This window comes from Brachypodium distachyon, chromosome 3 (assembly GCF_000005505.3).
Source record: "Brachypodium distachyon strain Bd21 chromosome 3, Brachypodium_distachyon_v3.0, whole genome shotgun sequence".
Lineage (NCBI taxonomy): Eukaryota > Viridiplantae > Streptophyta > Magnoliopsida > Poales > Poaceae > Brachypodium > Brachypodium distachyon.
The window spans coordinates 34,199,944-34,227,683 of NC_016133.3; the positions used below are offsets into that span (position 1 = coordinate 34,199,944).

Sequence of the window (27,740 nt, forward strand, 5' to 3'; positions counted from 1 at the left end):
ATCTTTGAGGTAGGACATTATTGGTTGTGCCCAAGCCGGCACAGGACGAATGGCAAAAACTGGTTCATCTATCTCCATTGGCTCAACAGCCATTGCTTCAGCCGAGTTAGGCGCTCAGTCCCCGGGTCATCAGAACCACTGCCGCTGTCAATGTCCATTGGAGTAACGCCATCTTCTGAGCTCGCCGGGATAAATATTGACTCTGCTTCGGGTGATGGCTTGATGGATGGCTTGCGTAAATGTTCCAATGCCACACCAGCCGGGATGGCCTATCGCGTTGAGCCGAGCTTCGACAGAGTGTCGGCTGTCTCATTCTCCGCCCGTGGTATATAATGAAATTCGCACCCTTCGAAGTAGCCACTAATCTTCTGAACATGAAAGCGGTACAGCGCCATATAGGCATCCAAAGCATCCCAATTGCCAGAGGCTTGCTGGACCACTAAGTCGGAATCGCCAAAGCATTGAATCCGGTGAACTCCAATCTCTTTTGCCATCTTCAGTCCGTGAACAAGTGCCTCATATTCGGCGACATAGTTGGACGTTGCAAAATGAATTTGCAACACATATTTAAGTTGGTCGCGTTTAGGCGAAGTCAGGACTATGTCGGCACCAAGCCCACTTTTCATTTTGGAGCCATCAAAATGCATTTTCTAGTAGCTGGTTTTGGGTGGCGGTGGTTCATATTCCATCTCGGCCCAATCTACCAAGAAATCCGCCAGAGCCTGAGATTTTACGGCATCTCGTCTGTCGTACTGCAACGTGTAGGGTGCTAACTCAATAGCCCATTTGGCTATCCGGCCGCTTGCATCTTTATTGCTCATGATTTCCGAGATGGGTGCTTCACATATAACCCAGAACTGATGTGCGTCAAAATAATGCTTCAGCTTCTTTGCCGCCATATAAACGCCGTATGCCATCTTCTGGTAATGGGGATAATTTTGCTTAGACGATGATAACACCTCACTCAGGTAGTATACCGGCCTCTGCACCGACTTGCCATCTTCATCTCTTTCCACCACTATGACGGCGCTGACGACTCGGTTTGTTGCTGCTATATACAACAACATCGGCTCTTTGTCCATTGCCGAGGCTAATATCGGCATTGTAGCAATCATATTCTTCAGCTCTTGAAATGCCACTTCTGCCTGTTGCGTCCACACAAATTTGTCGGTTTTCTTCATCAGCTGGTATAAGGGCATTGCCTTTTCACCCAGCCGACTAATGAAACGACTTAGTGATGCTAAGCATCCGGTAAATTTCTGCACATCTTTGAGACATTTTGGCAATTTCATCCTCTCTATGGCGGCGATTTTCACATGGTTCCTTTCTATACCTCGGCTCGATACCAGGAAACCGAGTAGCTTCCCTGCCGGCACACCGAATGTGCATTTGGCCGGGTTTAACTTCATTCAGAATCTCCTCAGATTTGCAAACGTTTCCCGGATATCATCAAGCAGTGTGGGGCTTTCTTTGGTTTTTATGACGACATCGTCGACATATACCTGCGCATTCTTAACGAGTTGGTCGTGCAAGCATTTCTGCATGCACCTTCGATAAGTAGCCCCTACACTTCTCAAACCAAACGGCATAGTGCGATAGCAATAAGCCCCGAATGGGGTGATAAATGATGTCTTTATTTGATCATTAGGGTTCAGCGGTATCTGGTGAAAACCAGAGTATGCGTCTACTAAAGACAGCAACTCACACCCGGCAGTGGAGTCGATCACTTGATTGATCCGAGGTAATGGAAAAAGATCTTTGGGACATGCCTTGTTCAGGCTGGTGTAGTCGATGCACATGCGCCACACCTTGGCAGCAGTTGGGTCGTCTTTCTTCTTCTCGACCATGACCGGGTTTGCCAGCCAGTCGGGATGCAACACTTCCATGATAAAGCCGGCAGCTAGAAGCCGGGATATCTCTTCCAATATGATTTTCCTTCTGTCGTCGGAGAAGCGTCGAAGGGGCTACTTCACCGGTCTTGCGTCTGGTCTAACATGTAATGAGTGCTCAACCAACTACCTCGACACACCTGACGGGTCTTGATTTGACCATGCGAAGATGTCCTGATTCTCACGAAGGAAGCTGGTGAGCTCGCCTTCCTATTTTGCGTTCAGGCCGGCACCAATGATAACGGTGCGGTCCAGGAACTCACTGTTGACCGGGATCTTCTTCGTTTCCTTGGCTGCCTGAAAAGCCATGCTTCCATGGGGATTGGTCATAGCCGGCAGGCCAATCTGTGCCGACTGAGCCAACGCAACAGCATCTTGCAACTTCTTCTTCTCACCAGCGATAACGAGTGACTCGGCCAAAGCAGACCCTGCCGCCGCGCACTCCATCGAACGCTTGTAGTTGCCAGTAATGGTTATGATACCATTCGGTCCCGGCATCTTCATCTTCAGATAGCCAATGTGGGTTGTCGCCATGAATTTGGCCAATGCCGGTCTACCAAGCAGCGCATGGTACGGACTGCTGAGGTCCACCACTTCAAACACCAAGTTCTCGGTTCGACAGTTCTCCCTGGTGCCGAATAAGACGTCAGCTCGGATCTTGCCTACTGGGGCACAAGATACTCCCGGCACAATACCATGAAAGATAGTCCGACTAGGCTCAAGCATGTTATCAGTAATGCCGAGTTTGAGCATCGTGTCCCAGTACATGATGTTTATGCTGCTCCCATTGTCAATGAGAACCCGAGTGAACTTGACGTTAATGTCAGGCCCAATGAGCGTCGGGTCAACCACCAGAGCATAACCACCAGGGTTTGGCATAACCTTGGGATGGCCTGCCCGGCTCCAGTTGAGCTCCTGTTTCGACCAGTACATAAATTTTGGCACTGCCGGCATAACAGCATTGACCTCCAGCTCCGGCCTGCGCTGACTCTGCTAGTCAGTCGGCTCCGTGATAAAGATCATGTAGCTCTGGTGATACTCCTTGTACTCATTTCTTCCGGCATATTCCGGGATACCTTGGTCTTCCACCTGGTTGACAGCATTGTTTGCCGAAGGAGGTCCCTGGATCTGGGCGTTAGCGCCTGTGAGCGACGGAGGAGGGGGAAGACGACTTGCCTCGCCCTTCTCGGCCCGCTGCATCCAGCTGCATTGCTGGGTCATGTGATTTGCCAGTTTGCTGGGATTAGTCGTGTGAAAACGACAAGGCTGATCCAGCATCATCTCAAACGTGTACTTCTGCTTATCTTGCCAGGGCTTCTTTGCTCTCCCTTCTTGGCCCACTGCTGATTCCCAATCTTTTGGCGCTGGCTAAAGCCGGCATCGGGTTGATCCTGAATTGCGGCGACATGGGCTGGCCCATACCGGTAATCCGGCATGTCGTCCCTTCTCTTGTTGCGGTGATCTTGATGATCATTTCTCCAGAATGCCCCGGGAGGATTATATGTCGGCTACTCTCTTTGCGGTTCTGCCGGCATCAGCGATGGCTGAGTCGGGTCACCGAGCGCATACATGTCGGTGATCTTGATCATTTCGGACAGAGTAGCCGGCATTTCTCTTTGCAGCTTCTGCCATAACATGCTGCCATGCCGGCATCCTTGAGCACTTCAGATACCTGCCACGGTTACGCACTTCTCCAACTCGGCTAGGGTTAGTCAATGCGGTAGAATTGAGACCATGGGCTTTGTTATACTCACGGAGCGAAATATCAAGCTCTTGTCGAGCGCGAGCCACATCGACAGCTTCTTGCAGCAGTTTTTGGCGCTCCAACTCCAACTCAGCCTGTAGCTGGGCCAGGTTAGCATTTGACGCCACCGGCGTGGTCAGCCGTTCGATGGCGGCCTGGAGCTGAGTCGGCTTTGGTGGCAGGGCTGATGTGCCGGCTTGAGCAGCTATGTTCTTCGGCTTCTCCATGGGGAACTTCGCCGTTCTGCCGGATTTGCTTGGGAGCGCGCCACTCTCGGTAGCACCCTTGCCAGCATCACCGTCATGAGCCGTCACCATGACCTCTACAAGGTCAGCGGGGCAGTCGACATGCCGGCCGCGAACCGTGTAGACGGCGGGGGGATCTTCGGCCTCCACCACCTGCTCGGGGTACCTGCAAGTACTGTCAGTGGCGACATAAACCTCATGCATGCCGAAGTTGAAGAAACGGCCGGCGCAGGGAAGCGGTGCGTTGTTGAAGCAGTCGGCGTTGTTGTCGATGAAGCCCAGAGAGCCGAATTTCTGGACCAAACCGGAGACCACGCGCTCTCCGGTGACGAGGAAGCTTCCCGTCCGGATGAAAACTCCAGCCAGCGCCGCTGCTGGCCTCACGGTGGGCGCCAACTGTCGTGGTGGTGTCACGACAGATGTCATAGGATGGCTTATGTTAGGGCCGATGGACGAAGGAGGATCCGGAGGAGGGAGGACATGATGAGAACCACGCACAAACACAAGAACACACACACGATTTACCCAGGTTTGGAGCCCTCTTGTTGAGGTAAAACTTCTACTCCTGCTTGGTTGTATTTGCCGAGATACCAAGATCTACAATGGTGCTCCTTGAGCAGTTTTCTTGAGGAAGAAGAAGAAGAAGGGGAAAACCCTAGATGACTAAGTGAAGCCCCCTCTCCTGAGAGGGCTAGTGCTCCTATTTATGGATCGTCCATGTCACACTGACATTTGGACCAAAGGCTAACGTTATCTTCTACGGGCCAAGCCGGGCACGTCCTTCGGTTCCCTCTGGAGCGCACGGCAGGGTACAAAGCAGCTTTACTTTTCCTGGCACCCGGCAACACGTACAGTGACCACGCGCCGGCTTCCGTCACCGATTCTCTTTCGGTGCTTCTTTGCGCAGTCGCCTGACACCGAGACGTAAGCAACGACTGCTTTCCTGTGATAAAGAGGACGTTGTTTTACTTTGCGCCATGTGATAAGGATAAGACCGTTGGCACATCTCGGCGTCGGCCGAGATCGGAGTACTTGTGCTTATCCTGCAATCATATAAGACAAGATAGAGGTGCCGGCATATACGTGGTATGCCGGCCTGGTATTAGTTTGGCTTAAAGATTTCGGCGCACATGCTTGTGCCGACTTTGCCTTCGTCATCTTGACTAATGTGTGTCGTCTTGATCCTATCCGGGGTCATCCCCCCGACATAACCACATCGAACCCTTAACAGATATCAACCTTCTCACAATAAAATACAATAATTTAGAAAGAACTTTAGGACTTTAATTTTTAACATGTTGTGAATCGTGAGTAGACTATTTAAACACGGGCCATGCATGGTTTTAGGCCCAATACATGTGTGAGCTGAATTTTAAAAAATAACTAAATTAATGCTTTTTCCACAAGTGGTACTTATTGAAGCCATTTTCTAATATGAAAAGTATGTTTGAAACCGTTTCGAGCTTTTTTTATCTGAGAAACAAAGTAACATGCTCGGCCAAGCCAGGCTTGCCATAATACAGTCGATGGGCTTTGCCTTTGACTGGGATTTAAATATGAGGTTGCCTACTATGTGTTGCATATGATTGCCTTCGGATTGTTTGAGATGAAAAGTTTGTGTTGGTACAGCGCCTCTCTCTGCTCTCTCTCTCTGCTCTCTCTCTGCGCGCGCAGTGGCGGACCCATGATTCAAACGCGACCGGGGCTGAATTTTAATGACCAAAAGGCATTCTTAATGTATAGTCAAGTATATTTTACTATGCATGTATATTCAGTGGATGAACACACTGAACGACGGTGGCAAGATTTAAATTTTAGCATAAAGACACAGTTAATTTCACATTTTGATGGGCTTACAAGTAGATGTGTTTGCTGCTGACACTAGCCCTTGTAAATGTGGACAAAAAGTTCTAAACTGACATGCTAGATCGTAGTTCTTTTGGGATTTACTAATGGGGATTATCAATACTCTTGGCTCACGACCAGGGCTGCAGCCCAGGTAGCCCTGGTTCCAACTCCAATTGATTTTTCACGCATTACATAAAAACATTGTTTTTCTTGTCTTCTTAGACAATGTTAACGTACGTAATTTACTGAGTTATACGTTACACGTTCTAGAACCGTGCGGAAAGTTGTACGCAACTTTAACTCATCGAACGCCGCTCCTTTCGGACCTTTCCATTATCCGACGCAACTTTTGTTTGTCACGACTCGTGAAATCACGCCCGACACATCAATGGTTTGTTGGTTGCGACTAATTAAATATGATTCACATTTTTGTGGTACCCACTGATTCATCCTCAAGCTTAAGGAAGAACCACGGAAAGAACTATGAAATGTTTTCTTTATGGCAGCAAAAAGGCTGGCTTATACGTTTAGTTCACCAAGGACATCATGAACGTTCATATTGGCATCCCGCCAACGTGGGACAATCCGAGCCTTACATCACTCGTGGGGTCCAGCTTGGCGAATATTGTCCGGCACGCCGCTTTGGCGCCTGCCTGTATAAAACCGCATCACCCCCTTTGATGCCTCTGTGCTCTCTTCTTCATTTTCTTTCCTCCTGTTAATTATACATTTTGGCCTCTCGAGAAGCCAGGATTCCGGCACCGTGCCCCCACTTCCCGGCTCCGGTCGAGCCCACTACTTCAGGTGAGATAGTGAGACCCCGAGTACCTTTTCGGCCCCATAGTCACGCCGTTCCAGTTGAGCTAATAGTTTTGATCTAGAGTTTGGCTTCTACATTTCTTCTGTTTTGGTCATGGCGACGAGTTTGGTAGAGGGTATGGGTGTAGTGGAGGTTTCATGCGAGCTTCCCGGTGTACGATTCATAGAGTTCTTGGTTTGTTTCGGTGTCGAGGGATCATAAGATTGATTTGTTTGGGTTTGTGTGCCATAGGCCAATAGCCCGTAGAATGCTAAATGGAGCTGCCCAGAAACTCCTAAGGCCCTGCTTGGTTCCTCGTTTTGTGGCCCAATACCAGCGTAAGTTACAGCCCGGACTTGATTTCCCCTCCCGGCCGAAACTTGCGATTGGTTGGTCGTTTTGAGCAGGATCAAAAACGGTTTTGCATTTTCCACCCGGAAAAATATAAACGGCTTACCTTCTCCAAATTAATTTCCGACAACCCACGGTTTTCTCCGGTGCCCAGTAGATTACCACCGTAATCTGGTACAGGTGGAAAGTTCCACCGAGCTCCCAAGCGGGGCCTAAATGTTGTTGTAAGATAGTGCATCAAGTTGGTAATGTTGCTCCAATGGACAAGATGAAACAATAGGTAATTTTGTAGTTACCACATGTGCTATTGTTTTTGTTTGTATTTGGTAAGAATCACAAGATGATTTTGTTTTGTTACCGAGTCCTCCGTAAGGCTAGAATATATTTTGCTGATTGGAAGTACGAGTTCTTGTTAGGGTTCACAACTGGCATGCACTGGGGTCTTCTTATATATAGAAATTCTCCAATCGTCCTGTGCTAAGTGTTGTGGAATATTCAGTAGGTACCTAACTTGCATTCCGTATGATGTAGAATATACTTCAATTTTTGCGGGTATGGGTAATTCGTGCCCAAATGGAACCCGTGGGAAGAAATTCATTGACTACAACCGGTTCGAGAACGAGCGTTTGGCTTCTAGGTTTGATGATGTGAACGATACAGAGGATTGCTTTGCAGGACTTATGCAAAAAGTGTTGAGCCTCAGGTCCACCCGTGTCCTCGAACGAGAAACTCCAAACATAAGGGAACATTACACCCTTGGCCATAAGCTTGGGCAGGGTAAGTTTGGTACGACGTACCTCTGCACCGAGATCACCACCAGGTGCCAGTACGCGTGCAAGTCCATCTTGAAGGCCAAGTTCTGCCACACGGAAGATATCGAGGATGTGCGACGTGAAATCCAGATAATGCACCATCTCTCGGGCCAGAAGAACATAGTCGCAATCAAGGATGAGTATGAGGACAAAGAGGCCGTGCACATCGTCATGGAGCTTTGTGCAGGCGGAGAACTATTTGACCGCATTCATCAAAAAGGACATTATAGTGAGCATAAGGCTGCTAAGCTGACAAGAGTTATCGCTGGTGCCATAGCGAAGTGCCATTCACTTGGGGTGATGCATCGGGATCTCAAGCCAGAAAACTTCCTCTTGGTGGATAAAGATAATGATTTGTCTATAAAAGCAATCGATTTTGGTCTGTCTGTGTTCTTCGAACCAGGCCAGATTTTCACTGATTTAGTGGGAAGCCCATTTTACGTTGCTCCAGAGGTATTGGGTCAGCATTATGGACCTGAGGCTGATGTATGGGCAGTTGGAGTGATACTCTATATATTGCTAAGTGGCGACCCGCCATTTTTGGGAGGTGAATGATTTGGCATGTTTTGTAAATTTTTGCATCACTGAATGTGTTGATTTGCTGAAAAATACTTGTTTGACTCTTTACCAGATACGCAAGACAAAATATTTGCTAAAATTCGGGAAGGACGTGCTGATTTGGAATCAAAACTGTGGCCCACTATATCCGACAGTGCAAAGGATCTTGTAAGAAAAATGCTCTGTCCTTCTCCAGCAGAGCGTTTGAAGGCCCATGAAGTGTTAGGTTAGCACAGCTTAACTTCTCTTCATAATTTATGACCTTTATTCAACGCAAGACCTTATTTTAGTGCTTTGCTTTGTCATAAAATAATTTCACTACGGCTTAGTAAGATCTAGGTGTGAGAAAGAGCTATTGTTTACAGTTTAATATTCATCTTTTTAATTACCAGAGCATCCCTGGATATGTGATATTGGAGTGGCTACTGAACAAGCTATGGACCCAAGTGTTCTTTCTCGTCTCAATCAATTCTATTCAATGAATAGGTTAAAGAAATTGGCTCTGCAAGTAAGTTTCCATTTGCTTGCATTATGTCGTGCAGAAGTTATTACTTTTCGCCATTTTTGTCAACATGGTGAAGCATCCTCCTTTACAAAAATCTGCAGACTGCCTTTTCTATTTGTAGCACCTATGTCCTCCTTAGAAAAGTCATCTTGTGTATATCATTGTCATAGACTCAGAGAGATTTGCTTCAGTTCAAATTTTTCCTTTTGGGGTCTTAATCGTTGACAACATGGAATTTGGTTATAGTTTACTACTTGCTTATTTAAAATCCTGTCATCATTAGAGTCTGTGCAAGTGTATTCAATCTTATTTGTACATGCTTCATTGTTGCAAAAAACTTAATGAATCCAGGCTATCGCTGAGACCATCTGTCCAATTTTTCCTGAGCTAGCATTCGTCCATTCAAAGTTGACATGGATATTAGTTCATAGGGTTGGATGGATAGGATATACAAGCTCACCTGCAAAATACCACTCAATTACTACTTTCATTGTCCATTGTTATCTTCTGAACTTCTATCACCAATGAGCTATCCATCTCCCTTATTTGCTCTGAATCCAGGTTATTGCTGAGCGTCTTTCAGAGGACGAGCTTGCTGGGTTAAGGGAAACGTTCAAGGCAATGGACACTGAAAATACAGGATTGGTTACTCTTGGTGGAATTACTGATTCGATGGAAGCGGTAAGTAAATACTACTCACTCCGATCCTAAATTGTTGTCGAAATATTACATGTATCTAGACACTTCTTAAGAATAGATACATCCATATTTGGGCAAATTTGAGTCAAAAATTTAGAATCAGAGGGAGTATTTACAAGGAAAAGAAAGGTACTATGTATCATAGTAGCAGTACTTGTTGTGCTCAAATTGCCCATAATTGATGATTTTTTTGGCGCCATTTTTGTCTGATACAAAGTAAATAGGTTGCATAAATAAACTGTCTGCTTTCAGAACCTTGTAACTTATTTTGAGCGCTTGTGAAAAATCTAAGATATCACATTCTTGTCAGAAAGCTACTCAATCCATGTTACAAGCAAAACCTCAACTCAAGGATTTAGTTTAATTGAAAGCAAGAGTTTTGATCTATTTACACTGTTAATTTCTATTTCAGGCTGATAATGACGCCACAAAGACTGTCAACTCGGAGGATTTTATTGCTGCATCAGTACCTCTTACTAAATTGGAACACGATGAACACCTGATGGCAGCCTTTACATATTTTGACAAAGATGGAAGTGGTTATATCACGGTCGACAAGCTTCAGAAAGCTTGCGTCGAACGCAATGTGGAAGATAAATTCCTCGAAGAGACAATACTGGAGGTTGATCAAAACAATGTAAGTCCATCTTGTCGGTTCTTTAGTAAGTCATGACATCAATGTTTTTTCTAGGCGGATTATGAAATATGCAGGAATATGTGTATAATATGATGGTGAATTTGGTCCAAAAATGTTATCCCGTCTAAACCTTCCTTCACTAGTAGAATATGAGGAAATTACCTGTGGAGATTGGGCTCTCTATCTCCTTCTCTCCCCCGTGATAGCAGACTGAATCTAATGTGAAGTATTTCCCTTGTTCTGAACTTTCAGGATGGTAAAATCGATTACGCCGAGTTTGTAGTGATGATGCAGAGCAACAACTTAGGGATGGAGGGCAGCCTGAATGTAGCCATGAGGCAGACACCGCGAGTATACTGAAGCTCCTCTTGCGCTCACCGCTCAGCCGATCCAATCACAACCATCCAAGCGAAGAGAACCCTCAAAATTATTACCAGCGGTAAAACACTGGCTGGCAGGTACTTTGGCGACCTGGCCTGGGAAGTGGGAAATGTTTCTGTTGCATGTTATACTGTCTGTCGTTTTGGCCGGACTCGGTCGATGTGTGCTTGCAGGGATAGGAGGAAAACGTGTTGTCCGCAGCTCTTTTCCCCTACTCCTGTATCTGCTGTGTTGTTTATTTTATGCACATTGTGTGGTATTTCTGCACATCGTGTGGTATTATAAATTTGTAATGGATCATTATGAGTTTCCTTCGATGATGCTGTACCAGATGTTAATGCTACCATCCGTGTCGATGTTTGTGTTTCGTTCCTGCCCCACTGTCATCCTGTGGTTCATCAGTAGGTGTGCCACATCTTATCAAAAGTTTGACAAAACGCTGGAACGACCAACCCCATTCACCGTTGAGACGTACTCCCTCTGTCCCGAAAAGATTGGCGTGGGGGTCTTCACAGGTCCACTTTACAAAAAAATCAGACACTTCACAATTATTACAAATCACACTTCAAGAGATGGTTTCGTCCATGCGGCCGAGCATGGTGTGGGTGTTGCCAAGCTGCATCCAGCCGGAGAAGGCGGCGAGCGCCCACTCCCCCCTTCCGCTGCTCCTCCTCATCCTTCTCGGGATGCTGTTGCGGCGGCGGCGGAACCGGCCTACTCCTCTCCCCATCAGGCACAAGGTCGACGCCACGCACGATGACGACGGCGATGGCACGCTCGAGGACCGGGACAGCGACGACGTGGCGCCCGAGATCGCCATGGATCGTGGTGGCGACATGGAGGGAGGCTCATGGTGAGCTCCAGCAAAGCACTCTCCCCACGACGCTCTAACGTGCACCCCGCCCGCTCGGCGAAATCAAGCACGCGTGCGGCGCCCCTGCCTTCCTCGGACACGGCGTCCCACGCCGCTGGATCCAGCCTCGTCGACGCCGGATCTGGCCTCGCCGCCGCCGGATCCGGCGATTCTTGGCCAAAAGAAGCCAGCTTCATCGCCGGCAATTCTTCCGCAAGGGGAGCGCATCACAAGGAAGGGGGAGATGGAGCGCAGCAGAGGCGAGGAGAGGCGGGTGAGAGAGGGAGCGCGGCGGAGGAGAGCTGGGAGGGGAGGGGAGGGAGGGGAGGCGGAGCACAGCATCGGCGTCATCGGGGTGGCAGCGAGCAAGACGGGAGGGGAGACGAAAAAGAAAGAAAGAAAAGAAACGAAGGGGTACGAGTATGTAAAGAGATGTAGCGAGGGTTGATTAGAAGAAATGGGAGGGGTGTTTTTGCAAAAAGACCATCGACGCCAATTTTTTCGGGACTGAGGGAGTAGAGTGGTGGGACGCCAATTTTTTCGTCCGGTTTTCCGTAAATTAACTGGACAAGTCTATTCTTCTTAATTAATAGATCGAGTCTTTCGGACACCGGCTCGGAAAAAAAAAACAAAACGCTGGAACGACCAACCCCAAGACTCCGGCTCGAAAAAAAAAAACGCTGGAACGACCGACCTCATTCACCGTTGAGACGTACAGAAGTGAGACGTCGTGGACCCTTTCTTCTTTCAAAGAGAAACAAAATTAGGGAGGTTGGTCGTCACCCAACGCATCCGGGGTACTTGCTCTGTCAAACGTAATCGCGAGGAAGGAGATTCGTCGACTCGACCGGGAAATATCCTCTAATCTCTATCCGCGATCGTGCACACGTACTGCAGATAACGTTTCGCTGTTAGGATCGGAGGCCCACACACACACAGCCACACTGCTCCTCGACACGACCCGCAAACGGATTGACAACAGACGTCTGACTTTTTTGAGCGTTGCTTTTCGTTGGAGTTTAAGATGAGATAGGAGTACTTGCGTGAATCTCGGTGCACCGACGTGCGCTCCGCGTTACTACGTGTACGTGCCTGCCGTACATTTATTTCGCTTCCACTCCGCGGCACCATCGCCGCCCGGCTCGCTCCCAACCCAACCAACCTCCCTCCCCGGCCGGCCGGAGAGCTTGAGTGCTTGACACGCTCGTGCCCCAGCCCCAGCGGCCAATCCCACCTACACGTAACTACGGGGTAAACGAAGGATCGAGGAGGAGGAGGAGGAGGAGGAAGAAGAAAACGATGTGACGCGTTTAATTTCCCGGTCGCATTAACGCCGGATCACATCAACTTTGCCCTGATCGCAAGCAGGCCACAATTACCAGATCCCCGCGTGGCCACAGCCTCTTCTTCCTCTCCTGTGGCCACCTCCTGTTCCACCCAGCCTAACCTCCCTCCGTCTCCGTGGTCCGTGGACAAGTCACCAGCCATTCGGACGCTGCTGCGACTTACGAGCCGTGGATCGGACCAACGACACGCGGAGGCGGCGGGCCACTGCCGTCCGATGCGGATGACGGCGCGCGCGCGCGAGTTCGTTCGTTCGTTGGCAGGTTTATTCAACTCCCGCTTGGCGCCAACGCGGTGCACGACGACCAAGGGGAAAGCTATATCTATCACGATCCGCACCACGAGCTTCCCTGGTCCAGCTCGAGGAAGAGAAAAAAAAAGGCTAATAGCTGATTGCTCAAGTGTGTACGTACTCTACGTACGTGGACAGGTCGTGGAGGGCCGGCGAGCTAACGAGCGAGCAAGCCAGCCAAGCAAGGTGCGGTTCCCATGGCCGGGTCGCGTGGCGGCGAGCTGAGCGACTACCTGGACCGGCCGGATGCCATCCACCGGCGCACCGCGTCGCTCGCCATCGCGCGTTCCGGCGACGATGGCCCGCGCATCATGGACGGGACGGGACGGGAGGGGCGAAGGGCGCGCTCGTCGCGCCTCTCGCTCTCGTCGTGGCTAGGGGCCGCGCCGCGCTCGAGGACTCCTCCTCCGGCGCCCGCCGCCAGCGAGGACTACTCGAGGAGCGCCGCCGAGGGGACGTCGTCTGCGTCGGCATGGAGCAGCTGGAAGAAGCCCATGCGCGCGCTGTCCCGCATCGGGAAGCGCCGGGCCGGGTGCCTCTTCTCCGTGGAGGTGGCCGCCGTGCGCGGCCTGCCGGCCTCCATGGCCAGCCTCCGCCTCGCCGTCTCCGTCCGCAAGGCGGAATCCAAGGACGCGATGCAGACCATGCCGGCCCGCGTCTCCCGCGACGGCTCCGCGGAGTTCGACGAGACGCTCTTCGTCAGGTGCAACCTCTACTTCACCGGCGGACACGGCACCGGGAAGCCCCTCAAACTCGAGCCGCGGCCGTTCGTCGTGTCCGTGCTCCCCGTCGAGGCCGCGGACGTCCGCCTCGGGACCTACGCCGTCGACGTCAGCGCGCTCGTGCTCGACTCCCTCGCCAAGATCAACGGCTCCGAGGGCCGCCGTGTCCGCCGGTTCGATCGCGCGTTCCGCCTCGCAGGCAAGGCAGCCGGCGCCGAGCTCGTGCTCACGCTCGGGTTCCAGCTCATGGACGACGCGGGGCTTCGCCTCTACAACACGCAAGCCGCGGCTGCTGGGAGATGGAGCGCCGACGTGTCCTCGTCTCCGTCCCCCGCTCGCGCGAGGACTCACAGCAAGAAATCTTTCAGCATCGTGGCTAGCAGCACGCCGAAGCTTTCATCCGGCGACGGCGCTATCTCGCCTTCCATGAGAGCTTACCGGCAGCTGCTCGACCGGCTCAACGTGGAGGACAAGCGTAGTACCGGCGACGACGACGAGCTTTCCGCCAGCGACGTCGACTACCAGCAGTACGAGGTGATCGATAAGGGCGTGGAGAAGGTCAAGGAGGTAGTCCACTTCCAGGAGCAGCGGGACGCGCTGCGCGAGCTCGACTCCATTGCCGAGCAGATCGAGGCCATCGAGGCGCTGATGACGAGCGGCGGGAACCATAGCAAGTCGCCCAGGGTAGTGGGCCAGCAGCTGAACCTCGACGCGGATGAAGAGATGGTGACCGTGGAGTTCCTCAGGAAGCTCGAGCTGGTGGCTGACGACGATAAGAACGGCAGCAGGAAGCTGAAGCAACCCATGACGCCGAGGTCGGAGAAGAAGGCGGCGGCGCTGAGAGAGACGCCTCCGTCGCCGGTGGTGCCGGACTTGGGCCCGAGCCTCGGCCCGGCGGTGCGAACGCGCGACGGCGGGTTCTTGGTTTCCATGAACCCGTTCGACGTGCCGCTCGCAAGCAGAGACGTTCCCCCGAAGCTCGCCATGCAGGTGTCGAGACCGTTCGTGCTGCCGAGCGCCATGGCCGCCGCTACCGGGTTCGACGTGCTCCAGAAGATGGCGGCCGCGGGCGGTCTCGACGCGGTCCGGGACAAGATGGCGTCGCTGGGGAGCATGGAAAGCCTGACCGGGAAGACGCCCGAGCAGGTTGGGTTCGAGGGCATCGCGGAGGCCGTGATCGCAGGGCGGCGCACCGAGGAGGGCGGCGCAACCGCGAGCTCGAGCGCAGCGAGGTCGGTGCGGCTGGTCCGGAGGCTGGCCGCCGCCGTGTCAGAGGGCCGGAGGGAGCGCGTGGCCACCGGGTTCTGGAGCGCGGGGGGGAGCGACCCGGAGACGGTGGATGAGGTGCTGGCCTTCTCGCTGCAGAAGCTGGAGGCCATGGCGGTGGACGCGCTCATGGTCCAGGCCGAGATGGCCGACGAGGGCGCGCCGTTCGAGGTGGCCGCGGGGGAGACGGCGGCGGACGTGTTTGGCTCGCTGGTGCCGGCCGACGAGTGGTGGTCGGAGTCCGGCGGCGGCGGATCAGACGGGCGCGTCACGGTGGTGGCGGCCGTGCAGCTGCGGGACCCGTCGCGGCGGTACGAGGCGGTGGGCGCGCCCATGGTCGCCGTCGTGCAGTCGGCGCGGATGCTGGGCGCGGCGGGGGTCGCCGGCGGGAGGTTGAAGGTGAGGAGCCTGCACGTGGGCGGGGTGCAGGCGAGGTGCTCGACGGAAGGAGGGAGCGCGAGCTGGCGCGCGGAGAGGGAGAAGCTGACGGCGATGCAGTGGGCGCTGGCCCACGGGCCTGGCCGCGCCGGCAGCAGGAGGGCCACGACGCCGCAGGCGAGGGCGAGGCAGCAGCAACAGCAGCGGCGGAGTGACGTGGTGTGGAGCCTGTCTTCGCGGGTGCTCGCCGGGATGTGGCTCAAGACGGTGCGCAACCCGGACGTGAAGATTGGCACCGCCGCCGCCGGCAGCACGTGACATCGTCCCTGACGGAGCTGCAACGTTTTACGAGTGGTGACTTGTGATCGGTGCCGTGGGGTGCGTGGTACATATGCAGATTTCAATAGTGCATACAGCAGTAGTACAGGATAAACGCGTGTTGACCCGTTTGTTACAGGCAGGTTTATATCGTGTATCTGTGCTGGTGGATTTTGTTCAGTGTGTGTGCTAGAGTTGACCCGTTTGTTACAGGCAGGTTTATACCGTCGTGTCATGCTACCCCAAGGCGCATTTTTCAACGAGAAGACTTCAAATATTCTAAGCAGCGTGTCAGCGTTCAAAGATTCAATTTGCTCTAGTTTTTTAAAAGTAAATTTACTTTCGTTCAATCTCCTTACATTGAGTGTTCTAGTTTACTTTTCTTTCTGAGAAAAAAATGTACTTTACCTCGTTTTAGCAACAGGGAATTTATTCATTAAATAGTTCTAACAAGTAACAGCTACATTTTTTTTGAGCGGATGGTAACAGCTACATTATCCACCAAAATTGGAGATGAATCCAGCCACACATGCCGGCCCAGCTCGAAACTAAAATGCAATGGAATAGGCGGCCCCATTCGAATCTTCACTGTTTATGAGAAGCCCCACCAGATCTTCGTCCAAGAACGCCCAAAAAAGTACAGTTCAAGAGAACATGGCCAGCCTACTCCCAGCCACTGGACCAGTGGCCCTCCATGTTTCTGAAAGCTTCTTTTGTGCCAGCCTAGATCGATGGTGAAAAAGGCTTCAAAGTCAAAAGGCCCGTTTCCCGTTAGATCATTAGATCCACGCCCACTGGGCCTCGTAAGCCCAAGTAATAGAAATTTATGCATACTGAAAACCCAACAGCAAATTAATATCCGTCGAGAGAGGTTTTCCTTTCGGCAACCGGAGGTCCGCTACCAAGGCTCATCGGCGCGTATATTTGATGCGATTACTGATCCTCCTACCCTAGAGGCACTTGCCTGCTGCGAAGCTCTTGCGCTTGCCAAGGATCTTCATGTGCAGAATTCTATATTGCATCTGATGCAGCGGTGGTGATCAAGGAAATTATCGAAGAAAGCCGATGCTGGTATAGTGCTATTCTTCGGGAGATTGGAGCAAGAAGCCGGAATTTTCCTGATGTCCGTTTCGTTCACGAGGAAGATCTTCTAATATCGATGCCCACAAGTTAGTTAAGAGTGCTCTTTCGTTTTATTTGGCTTTGTAAGCATTGGGACGAGTCAATTGTACCTATATCGATTGTTTAATAACGTCCTGCACTAACGTTGCTTTCGTACGTGTGGCGCTTACAGCGAGAAGCAGTCCTGCATGTTACGGTGTCCCGTTCATGCCTGCACGTACGTACGGTGAACAGAAAGTGACGTCCGGTCTAACTGCACAAGTTGACACGTACAATGCGATCCATGAGATCGATCTGCGCGCACTGTGCACGTGATAAGTTTTCTTAGGGGCCCAGCCACCCGGTGTACGGCACATGAGCGATCTGTGCGACGTACGACCCCAAGCATTGGGCACATGAGACGAGCTTTTCTTTTTGCGGAAAGCACATGAGACGATCTGTGCGAGAGCCGAGGGACCCAATGTACGTACGTATCCGAGCATTTCCGGCGTGTACCGTAGACCACACAAGGAAACACACACGGCGTTCACGAGGTTTTCTTTCGAGAAAAAGAAGCTACGAGCTGCACACCAAAAAGGACGTGCACGCCACGTACGCCCGGCCGGTCGCGGAGACGAAAACGGGGAAGCCGTTGGCGCCCGATGTGCACGCGGCGTTCCGGTGTTTCGTTCCAGATCGGCAAAGGTTTTCGGACGGACGGACGAGACGTTTCCGTGCCCCCGGGTCGAGACGTTTCCGGCCGCATAAAACACACGCAGCGCCCAATCGAGCCAAGCAAGCATGGGAGCCTCCGCCCACACGCCGCCTTGACGTCGCCGACGGGGTGACTCATCGGGGAGACGAGAATCTTCCTGCCGCCACCTGTACGCGCCCATGCGTATATTCATCAATTAGCAAACGGAAAATTCCAAGTTGGAGGGCGCTCATGCTTCAGGTTTCGGGAATCTACTGCTGGACCACCAGAGTTTAAGCCAAAACCACTGGCAGGCGTGTTGGATCTGTAGCCGTCGTGCCAGCACGCCAGGTCCGATCGGACGGACGGGGGAGAAATACGGGTGGCTCTCTCTGCCTGCCGGCCGGCGGCGAGCTCGTGATGCTTTAGTTTTACTGCGCCCACGTTGAGGCGGACGTGCAATTCCATCGGCCGGTTTAAGCTGCGGTGACGTGGTAGTCTGAATGTATACGTGGGCTCCGGAATACTGCCATGGAAGCTTCAATCAAAAAAGAAAAGGCTGACGTTGATGTGCTCGTGAAAGCAACGCTGCCATGGAGTACTATAATGATTAGTGTGGGCCATGCTTCATGTAGAAAATTCAGCACAGTGCTAAACCAAACCAGGAGGATGTTAAGCCTCCGTTCAGCACACGTAAAGTTGTAATCTCTCCCGTCAGAATTACTTATCGAAATATTACATGTATTTAGATTTTTTTAACATAGATACATTCATATTTGACTAAATTTGAGGTAAGTAATATGGGTTGGAATGAGTACATGCGTCTGTACTAACTCCCTTGACTAGTCGCAAGAGGAAGAAAAAAGTTGGCCTCTCCAACTGTGCTTTCACCGGCTACGACAAAATAGCCGGAAATACTATACTGCCCGCACATCGGTAGTCTGATACGATGCTCCGTTCGGTCTTGTTTAATTTCCCGATTTTTTAGAGAAAGACTCTACACACTATAAAACCTTTACTAGAAAATAGTTGGAGTTATTATTTTTTAAACAACGATTGAAACGAACATAAGCAACGAAGATCCGCTATACAACTAAAAGCTCAATTTTCTCCAAAATCAACATATCTAGATCCATCTTTTTATTCAATGTATCTCGTAATGAAATTGCATAACAACATGCATATGCTTAATACACAAATTAAACACCTGCTCGTATGTTTTGAAAAGCCACATGCATTAACCGCCCGCCTCAAATAGTGGAAATCTGAAATCATTGAACGCATCATGGATGGTGATAAACCCGGTCCCTTACATGGCAAGCTATGATACCGCTGCTCCGTTGATGAATCGACAAAGAAAAACACAGTACACGTCGTAAAAATCATATGTTTTTAATGGTACGCATAGCGATGCTCTTTCTTTTACACTTTCAATTTTCTCCCCAACCACCAATAGTTAGCCTCCAATTAATGCCACCTATTCGGACAACAGTTTCTAGAATTCAATTTGTCAGGGAGCAAGAGGGGGTGGGGGGTGGGGAGTTGCAAAGCTATGCTCAGTGACACGTTGTCCGTGACTGCTCTGCGCCATGCTCTTGTCATTGCCAATCCGATGGGATGGTCATCGCTCCAGCTTTCATGTTCGTCGTCGATTAGCACGGCCACCTTTCCAATCTTGTCAGACCTCTGATCTCGTCGAACGTTACTCCACGAAGGCGTACATCCGTGGACATGATGTTTGTCGTCATGTGAGCATGCTTCGAGTCTCACCGGCATGTCGTACTCGCCATCAACATGGCATGGACCATGTGCTTCTACGACCCCACACGCGTGCCCTATCAGGCACTATTAGGGTAGACGACATTGGTATTGCGTCTAGACGGCGGGAAACCTATCCAAGGAACAATTCTTTTTGTATGAGAGCAAATTCTATTTCCTCGTAGGCGAATTTTTTAATTGTTATCTTTGGAAGCAATGTTTGATTGAAACAAACACATTTCCAGTAGTTCAAAGCAAAAAAAAAATTTACGTTAACTAACAAATTGGCTTAACTTGGATATAAAATTTCGGTAGGTGGAAACCATGAAATTTTCCGTGCAAGCAATCAAACTTGCTTTCCGATCAAACTTTTTTGTTAGGCCATCACAAGTTCCTGATGAAACCCTTCCTATGGCGCATGACTGGTCGGATAGGAGGACATAAATTGGTAGTTTGAATCCCTAGTCATCACCTAATGAACCTGTGTATGTATAGACATGCCGATATAACTACTTTTCAAAACAAATGTATTTTGTAGGCGTTGCCTTGTAATATTAATATGGTGAATCGCTTCCCTCGGCACACACTTGCAGTCTAGCCTTCACTAGTTAATAGTTATGTCAACCGTCGTTCTTGGATAGGTTTATTGGAGTTTGTCGTCACTTTCTTTCTTATATTTATGGTTGGTTCCGTTGATGTTTTACATATCTCATAATCTCTATAAAAAGTTGGGTGCATCCTTTAGATGCAAGGACCAAAAGATAATGAAATTCTTACATTCTCCTAAATTCATTTAGCCGCACGAGGCAAATGGAACCTTGGCTAATTGATGAAGTATGTAGCCATGCAATCTACCCACCTAGGTTTAGTCATCATTGGGATAAGGCTGCGTTGGACATTGCGGCGGATTATGATAATCCAGCGTTTTCAACTAGGTTTTGATTATTTTTCGGTTTGGCTAATCAACTTCAATAGATCATAAAATAAGTTCATCACAATACATTTCAGCAACCAAAAATGAGCCTAAGCATATCGTCACACTTACATGCAGTGATAAGCGTGTGCCCCGCAGTCCCCGAGACATAAGATAAATTGTAGATCTATCTGACCGACCTCAACTTCTAGATAAGCATCGGTCTAGGAGATGCGCACACATAAATCAACATTTGAATCTAAAACATAAATCAGCATTATTTTTCCAGTTACACACATGATCAAACAAGGTACACATACATGACTACACGTCATAAAAATTTGAAAATATAAATGATGTCTAATTCTCATCGAACCACGCCAACAAAAGATATTTTTTGTATGCAAACCTGTAGCAATCTCACACTTAAAGCCCTGTTCGTTTGCAAGATTTCCTGCAAGGATTGAAGAGGATTTGAGGGAAGTTGAACTAAAATTGCATCATTCCTCGTTGATCCCAGCCGGGTTGGGCACAACCGAACTGGCACTAAATGAGAAGATATTATTTGCCGTGTCACATCATATCCCATGAATAACTTTTTTTGAAACTAGCTATAGGTAGACCCACTATGCAAGCGAAGCAAGATCTACTTGCCATCTAGGTGGCTCCTGAAACAAATATATACTCTATTAATTAATTGATGCCTAATTCATCATCAAACCGGGGTCGACCGCTGATGCCACGGCAGGCGCATCTAGATCGACCAAAACCACCGCACGAAAAATTAAAGACGAGACGAGAGTGACGTGTCCTCCTCGCTGCAGCAATCACACGGCACCATTTTCGAATAAAGCAAAGAATGTGTCGCCGTCGTGACGAGCGTCGCCGGCGACGACGCGCAGGGGCCCGTTTTCTCCTGCTATTCTTCTCAGGTACTCTCCAGATTGTCTAGAGGCCGACGGGGCCACTCGATCTCCGGAGCAACGTGGTCCGCAGCCGTCCGTTTCAAGAACTGTTGTGCCCATCTCCCCTTGCGATAATATCTGTTTTGTGATCTTTTGCGTGGGGCCTGGATGCCCATAGGAGCGATTATTTAGGGTAGGTCAATATGCTATTGCGAATTATGTACGGAATAATCGAGATAGAAATGTGTAGATTACGATTAAATAATAAATTGTGGTGAGATCCAGATCCATTGTGAAAGTACAAACGAAACACCTCGAAATAGAATTTTGTTAAGCACCCTCTTGTCCCTCCTCCCATCCTAGCGCTCGTTTGAGGACACGAGGATTAATGATGATCAAGGTTGTGAAAGATGGAATTAGCTGTCGAGGGAATGCCTATGAAGCGAGGCCATTGAATGCAAACCATCAATATATGCCACATCGAACCAGTCATGCTTTTGTGGAGTACTCCGTATTTCCCATTGAAACCTATTGAAATTTTGCCAAAAACTTTGTTCCAAACCTTCTTCCGAGCTTGAAACCCCCGAAAAAGAAGAAGCCTAGAGAAACATGAGTGTGGATCTTCAAACCGAGAACCACAATCTTCTTCAGATCATGGGACCATCAAAAGATGCCCTAAGAAATAAGAATCGCTTGAACCATTGGACTCATACCGAGACACGGTTCAAACACAGAACATGTATGGAACATGAACTCTGAAAATTTTGTACGCCCTGTTGCAAGCTAGCACACCCATCTGGAATTTAGCATTGCCCATTATTCTTCTTCGTGAGCATGTGCCAACACATCAAATATACGTTCCAAAATTTCCTTAGTAAATAGCACAAGTACAAAATGGCTAGTTGTCCAGCACGAGGCAGAGAGGCTGGATCCTTGCTTGCCTACCCCATTCAATAATTCCCATATGCGGCTCTGCCAGCGGTGGCCCACCTGTCAATCAACATTCCGAATGTTTCTCCCACCGAGGAGTAAACCTACACCACTCTCTGCCTCGTGGCCCAGGAAAATCCTCGGCCCCACGCGGCAGCAGCAGAGGAGCTAAGCAGCGGCGAGTGGAAGGAATATCATAAAATATCGTGTCACCACCCCCAGATGATAGTCCACAGAGTCTCCCCCACCCCCACGCACTCGCACACACCCCTCATCTCGCTCCCCCCGTTTCCTCGTGGTCCTCCGGGCGTAGTCGACACCGCAGCGCTCGCGCCGCGGGAGGGAGAGCGTCGGAAGTTGGTACGGATACCCCTCCTCTTATATACCCACCCTGCTCGCCAGATTCCTCCCCGCGAGGTCCTGCCCCAGATCGGAGATCCTGAATCTTGGTGGCCGAGGTCAGGTAAGCGCGCTAGCGAAGCTCTTTTTCTTCTCCTCTGCCGTGTGTGTGTGTGTGGCGTTGAGGAGAGGGCGGCTCTGTTCCGCTTTCGAATCTGGTTTTGCTCTTGGGTGTTGCTGTTGAGTTTTACATCTGATGAGTGCTGTTTTTGTTGTTGATGGTGATTGTGCTGTGTGCAGGGCGGTAGATTCGGTGGCCATGTCGGGCGCCGTGCTTGTCGCCATAGCGGCGTCCATCGGCAACCTGCTGCAGGGCTGGGATAATGCAACCATTGCAGGTAATTCACGCTCCGGGAGAAGGCTTTCGGGCCATCGCGGTTGGATGCCATGTCTTTATGTTGTGCTAGGGGGGCCCGTGTTAGGTAGCAATTATTGGGAATCTTGCCGGCTCAGATCATGGCGAATTTGATGGACTTGCTTAATGAAAATTCTTTCTTGTTCCCCGATCTTTTGAAATTGATCAAGCCACTGCAGTGAAATTCTCGCAAGAATTATGTATTTTCTTAATGGATCCGATGCACGATCTGTGCTTCTGGACCTTGATGATACCGTCTGCATCAGTATGTTTTAGAATTCCGAATTGATGCTGATTGTTTGACTTCAAGCTGACCATGTTTGACTTGCTGGGGTGATCCCTTCAGGTGCTGTCCTGTACATAAAGAAGGAATTCAGCCTGGAGAGCCAGCCCCTGATCGAGGGCCTCATCGTGGCTATGTCGCTCATCGGGGCGACAGTAATCACGACATTCTCCGGGGCGGTGGCTGATGCTGTTGGTAGGCGACCCCTGCTGATCGCTTCGGCTGTCCTCTACTTTGTCAGTGGGCTGGTGATGCTCTGGGCGCCGAGCGTGTATGTGTTACTCTTGGCGAGGCTCATCGATGGGTTTGGTATCGGTTTGGCTGTCACCCTTGTCCCTTTGTACATTTCGGAGACCGCGCCAACGGACATCAGAGGACTGCTGAACACGCTGCCGCAGTTTAGTGGGTCAGGAGGGATGTTCCTTTCTTATTGCATGGTGTTTACGATGTCCCTCATGCCACAGCCTGATTGGAGGATCATGCTTGGGGTTTTGTCGATCCCGTCACTTATATACTTTGCACTGACCGTCTTCTATTTGCCTGAATCGCCAAGATGGCTTGTGAGCAAAGGAAGAATGGCTGAGGCCAAACGAGTGTTGCAAAGACTGCGGGGAAGGGAAGACGTCTCAGGTTTGTCTGTCTTTCCTAGATATCCCAAAATTTAAGGCATATAATTACGCAGGAGCGCTCTAAAACTTTGACCACTATTGTACGACAAAAAATATTAATTGAGCATGTGAGTAATACGACAAAGTATATATAAGCCAAAATTATAGTCAAAGTTTTAAAGCGTTGACTGCGCGTATAATTATGTGCCTTATAATTATGTGAGAGTAATACTAGATATTGCAACTGGAGATATGTATGATGAGTTTTCTCATATTCGATTAACTGTGCAGGGGAAATGGCCCTTCTCGTCGAAGGATTGGGTGTTGGAAAAGATACATATATTGAGGAATACATAATTGGCCCAGACGATGAGCTTGCTGACGAAGGGCTGGCTCCAGATCCAGAGAAGATCAAACTGTATGGCCCTGAAGAAGGACTATCTTGGGTCGCCCGTCCTGTTAGGGGCGGCAGTGCACTTGGAAGTGCGTTGGGTCTCATGTCTCGCCATGGGAGTATGGTTAGCCAGGGTAAATCTCTTGTGGACCCTCTTGTGACTCTTTTTGGAAGTGTCCATGAGAAGATGCCTGAGGTAATGGGTAGCATGCGGAGCACGCTGTTTCCTAACTTTGGCAGCATGTTTAGCGTGGCGGAACAGCAGCAGGCTAAAGCTGACTGGGAAGCCGAGAGTCATAGAGATGATGAAGACTATGCATCGGACCATGGTGGAGATGACATTGAGGATAGCCTCCAAAGCCCGCTTATTTCTCGTCAAGCCACAAGCGTGGAAGGTAAGGAGATTGCTGCACCTCATGGCAGTATAATGGGTGCTGTGGGAAGAAGTAGTAGTATGCAGGGAGGGGACGCAGTAAGCAGCATGGGGATTGGTGGGGGATGGCAGTTGGCTTGGAAGTGGACTGAGAGAGAAGGCGCAGATGGGCAAAAAGAAGGTGGCTTTCAACGTATCTACTTGCATGAAGAGGGCGTGCCAAGTGATCGTAGGGGCTCTATATTGTCAATGCCAGGAGGTGATGTTCCTCCTGGTGGTGAGTTCATTCAGGCAGCCGCTCTAGTGAGCCAACCTGCTCTTTACTCAAAGGACCTGATGGAGCAACAGCTGGCTGGTCCTGCCATGGTACATCCATCTGAGGCAGCTGCTAAGGGTCCAAAGTGGGCAGACCTATTTGAACCTGGTGTGAAGCATGCACTCTTTGTTGGCATAGGATTACAGATCCTGCAGCAGGTAAACTTGTTTTTGCCTTTGTCACATATATAAATGCCTACATATGTATAGCCTAATTTTGCACTTCCGAAACACCAAAAGCATTTATTACTGCTTATTTTTTCCCTTCAAACTAAAAGAGATTAAATGGGAGCATCTTTGGAAATCATGTTGCTAGTTTTCCAAAGAAGGAAATAAACTTGATATTATGATAATGCTAAACTGGATAACATAATTCTTCCTATAAAACTGTAAATGCTAGCAATATGCGTTCAGTATTTGTACAAGTAACATCAATTTTGACATCTTATAGTATACATTATAAACTTCTTTTTTTGCTGCGGTAGAAACACATAAAAACATTTTAGTGGATAAGATAATAAAGGAGCTGCTGGAAGTGGGCATCTGGACATTAGGTCACAGAACTTGATTAATAGGTATTTGGTCGGCAGCATAGAAACAATATGCTGGCTTTTTGGTCTTCTTTTGTTCCCTGCACTTGCAGGGGCATTTGTAAATCTATTTGCTGGATATAACTCTAGCCTTTCTAGAATAAATGGTGACATTAATTCAGTCTTCTCGCTGGTCCTGATGGTTCCTTTTTTTCTTATATGTTTCACTTTAGTACGTTTTTACCTAACTATCGCTTACCAAAATCTATGGTGCTGATTATTAACTTTATTATTTTGTTCAGTTTGCCGGTATCAATGGAGTTCTCTACTACACCCCTCAGATTCTCGAGCAGGCAGGTGTCGGTATTCTTCTATCAAACCTTGGATTAAGCTCTTCGTCTGCATCTATTCTTATCAGTGCCTTGACAACCTTGCTGATGCTTCCAAGTATTGGTATTGCCATGAGGCTCATGGATATGTCAGGAAGAAGGTTAGACTTCACATCTGCATGCTATTGTTTACTTGTGATTGAATATACATTGTTGAATGCAAACAGACGAGTAATCATTCTTCCAATTTGTTTCTCTTTCAGGTTTCTTCTCCTCACGACAATCCCTATCTTGATTGTAGCATTGGCTATCTTGGTTCTGGTAAACATTCTGGATGTCGGAACCATGGTGCATGCCGCACTATCAACTATCAGTGTCATAGTTTATTTCTGCTTCTTCGTCATGGGGTTTGGGCCTATCCCGAACATCCTTTGTGCAGAAATTTTCCCCACCTCTGTCCGTGGCATCTGCATAGCCATCTGCGCCCTAACTTTCTGGATTGGTGACATTATCGTAACGTACACTCTTCCTGTGATGCTTAACGCCATCGGACTTGCTGGAGTTTTCGGAATATATGCTGTCGTTTGCATACTAGCCTTTGTATTTGTCTACATGAAGGTTCCAGAGACAAAGGGCATGCCCCTGGAGGTCATTACCGAGTTCTTCTCTGTCGGGGCAAAGCAGGGTAAGGAAGCCAGGGATTAGTTGCTCTGATCTCGTGATCCGCATCACTGATGATAATTTTGTGCTTTCGAACCTACACCATGGTTAACCTGCGATGCTCTGTCAAAGAAACTCTTGAGAGAGCATGGACGTTGGGCCTAAAGAGATGATATGAAAACTGTGGCTGAATCCTGTCGTAGACCGGCTTTCGGAACTAGAATATGTATTTAGATCATCTGTTCTTTCCGCTTTGTGAATTTCTGTTCGTGTTGTTGGCTGTTGGGAATTTTCTTGCCTCTGTAACTAGTGTTTTGTCACAATTTATGTTACTGTTTTTTTGGTCCTTCTCAGTCTAATCTCTCGCTCTTGGCTGTGAGCTGTGAACTAGCCGGTTCTTCAGCACCGTGGTTATGTTTCTGGCTACATCTGACAGTGGATTCCTTTCTTCTGAAACCCAGAAAATCAGGCCTGTTTTTTTTCTGGTAAAGAAGTATGCATATGCCTATTTGGAGTGCTCTTTTATTTATTAGTCGGCGAGAAATACTGGACTATTTTATAAAAAAAACAGTTTCAGAACCAATGAGGTGTTCATAATTCTTTTGCGTTATGGTATCACTGGGCACAGAAGACAGAGCTGACCGAAGCCATGTGATATTAGTAAATCATACACTAAAAGAGTGAGCTTAATTATTATTTTTGATGTTGTACTTCACAGAAGATGTGATTTGGTCAGGTGGCTACTGTCTCCAACGGAGCCGGAGATCGAAAGTACACCTTGAAAAGAGAGAGGTCCGAGTATCCTACTAACTGTCAGTGGAGTGGAGCCTAAAAAGCTGTTGGTTTTTCTTTCATGGTTGTTTTGGTGACCCAAGAGCGGTCGGAAAAAAGCGACGTCACGTGTGCCATAGTACGGTAACCTTCGAGGTTAGGGCGATGGTAAAGCGATCTCCCGAGACCCGAGATGGTTGGAAGCTTGTGACTGGTTGAGACTTCTGAAGCTTCGCATTCCACTTCCGTGGTTGTATCACTGTCCGTGGCAAGGAGTACGTGACTAACTGAGATATGATTGCATTGCACAACTGGGTGCAGTAACTGAGATAATGGTAAATACCTGTTAGTATTACCTGTGAGAGCCAGCCCGGCTAGCTCCCGTGCCGCGGCAGTTGGGCGTTGACGCCTTAGCCATCTACGTACTCAGCCAGCACCGTCATATTCGTTCGTGGCCATTCACCTATGCTGGAGTAGTTTATGCGCGTGCGCGACGTGGCTACGAAACTGTAAAGCCAAGGCGGTGTCTTCTACGACATTTGCACCTACGATGGTAGCCACACAGTTTTTTACATAGGTATGCTAACACAGTGGTCCCACTATATTAGAGATACATGATTAAGAAAAGATGTTAGATGCACAAACTTTATTAGAGATACATGATTAAAAAAGGATGTCACGGACTTTTTGTATGGGACCTGACAACCTTTTCTTTTCTCTCTCCTTACTTTTTTCGTTTACTTTGATTCTTTCTCTCATCTGTGTCGAGCCACAACACATG

At 49.2% G+C, this 27,740-nt stretch overlaps 3 protein-coding genes across 4 annotated transcripts; all 3 read left to right on the top strand.

Moving 5' to 3' along the window:
• The first annotated feature begins 7,553 nt into the window (after positions 1-7,553).
• Positions 7,554-11,358, top strand: LOC100831748 (calcium-dependent protein kinase 23). Its single transcript, XM_003571966.3, has 6 exons — positions 7,554-8,235; positions 8,320-8,472; positions 8,639-8,754; positions 9,313-9,432; positions 9,863-10,087; positions 10,340-11,358. The coding sequence occupies exons 1-6, from the start codon at positions 7,557-7,559 to the stop codon at positions 10,445-10,447; spliced, it is 1,401 nt and encodes a 466-aa protein (XP_003572014.2). The 5' UTR covers positions 7,554-7,556; the 3' UTR covers positions 10,448-11,358.
• Positions 11,359-12,454: 1,096 nt separating this feature from the next.
• On the top strand, positions 12,455-15,951 carry LOC100825529 (protein PLASTID MOVEMENT IMPAIRED 1). The gene has a single exon (XM_003574216.4). It carries the CDS (start codon positions 13,155-13,157, stop codon positions 15,639-15,641), a length of 2,487 nt encoding a protein of 828 aa, XP_003574264.1. The 5' UTR covers positions 12,455-13,154; the 3' UTR covers positions 15,642-15,951.
• A 6,224-nt stretch (positions 15,952-22,175) lies between these two features.
• LOC100825841 (monosaccharide-sensing protein 2) lies at positions 22,176-26,567 on the top strand. 2 transcript variants are annotated; one of them, XM_024461611.1, is made up of 6 exons: positions 22,176-22,400; positions 22,582-22,679; positions 23,043-23,609; positions 23,879-24,828; positions 25,502-25,689; positions 25,792-26,567. In XM_024461611.1, exons 2-6 carry the CDS (start codon positions 22,601-22,603, stop codon positions 26,231-26,233), a joined length of 2,226 nt encoding a protein of 741 aa, XP_024317379.1. In that variant the 5' UTR covers positions 22,176-22,400; positions 22,582-22,600; the 3' UTR covers positions 26,234-26,567. The 2 variants fall into 2 exon arrangements, with proteins under 2 accessions (XP_024317379.1, XP_003574265.1); XM_003574217.4 differs by having other exon boundaries at positions 22,180-22,405.
• Positions 26,568-27,740: the final 1,173 nt, after the last annotated feature.

Coding starts and splice junctions, on each gene's coding strand:
- LOC100825529 (XM_003574216.4), top strand. CDS start 13,155: ATGGCCGGGTCGCGTGGCGGCGAGCTGAGCGACTACCTGGACCGGCCG.
- LOC100831748 (XM_003571966.3), top strand. CDS start 7,557: ATGCAAAAAGTGTTGAGCCTCAGGTCCACCCGTGTCCTCGAACGAGAA. Junction 8,755..9,312: donor TAAAGAAATTGGCTCTGCAA/GTAAGTTTCCAT, acceptor CTCTGAATCCAG/GTTATTGCTGAGCGTCTTTC. Junction 10,088..10,339: donor TGGAGGTTGATCAAAACAAT/GTAAGTCCATCT, acceptor CTGAACTTTCAG/GATGGTAAAATCGATTACGC.
- LOC100825841 (XM_024461611.1), top strand. CDS start 22,601: ATGTCGGGCGCCGTGCTTGTCGCCATAGCGGCGTCCATCGGCAACCTG. Junction 24,829..25,501: donor GATTACAGATCCTGCAGCAG/GTAAACTTGTTT, acceptor TATTTTGTTCAG/TTTGCCGGTATCAATGGAGT. Junction 25,690..25,791: donor ATGGATATGTCAGGAAGAAG/GTTAGACTTCAC, acceptor TTTCTCTTTCAG/GTTTCTTCTCCTCACGACAA.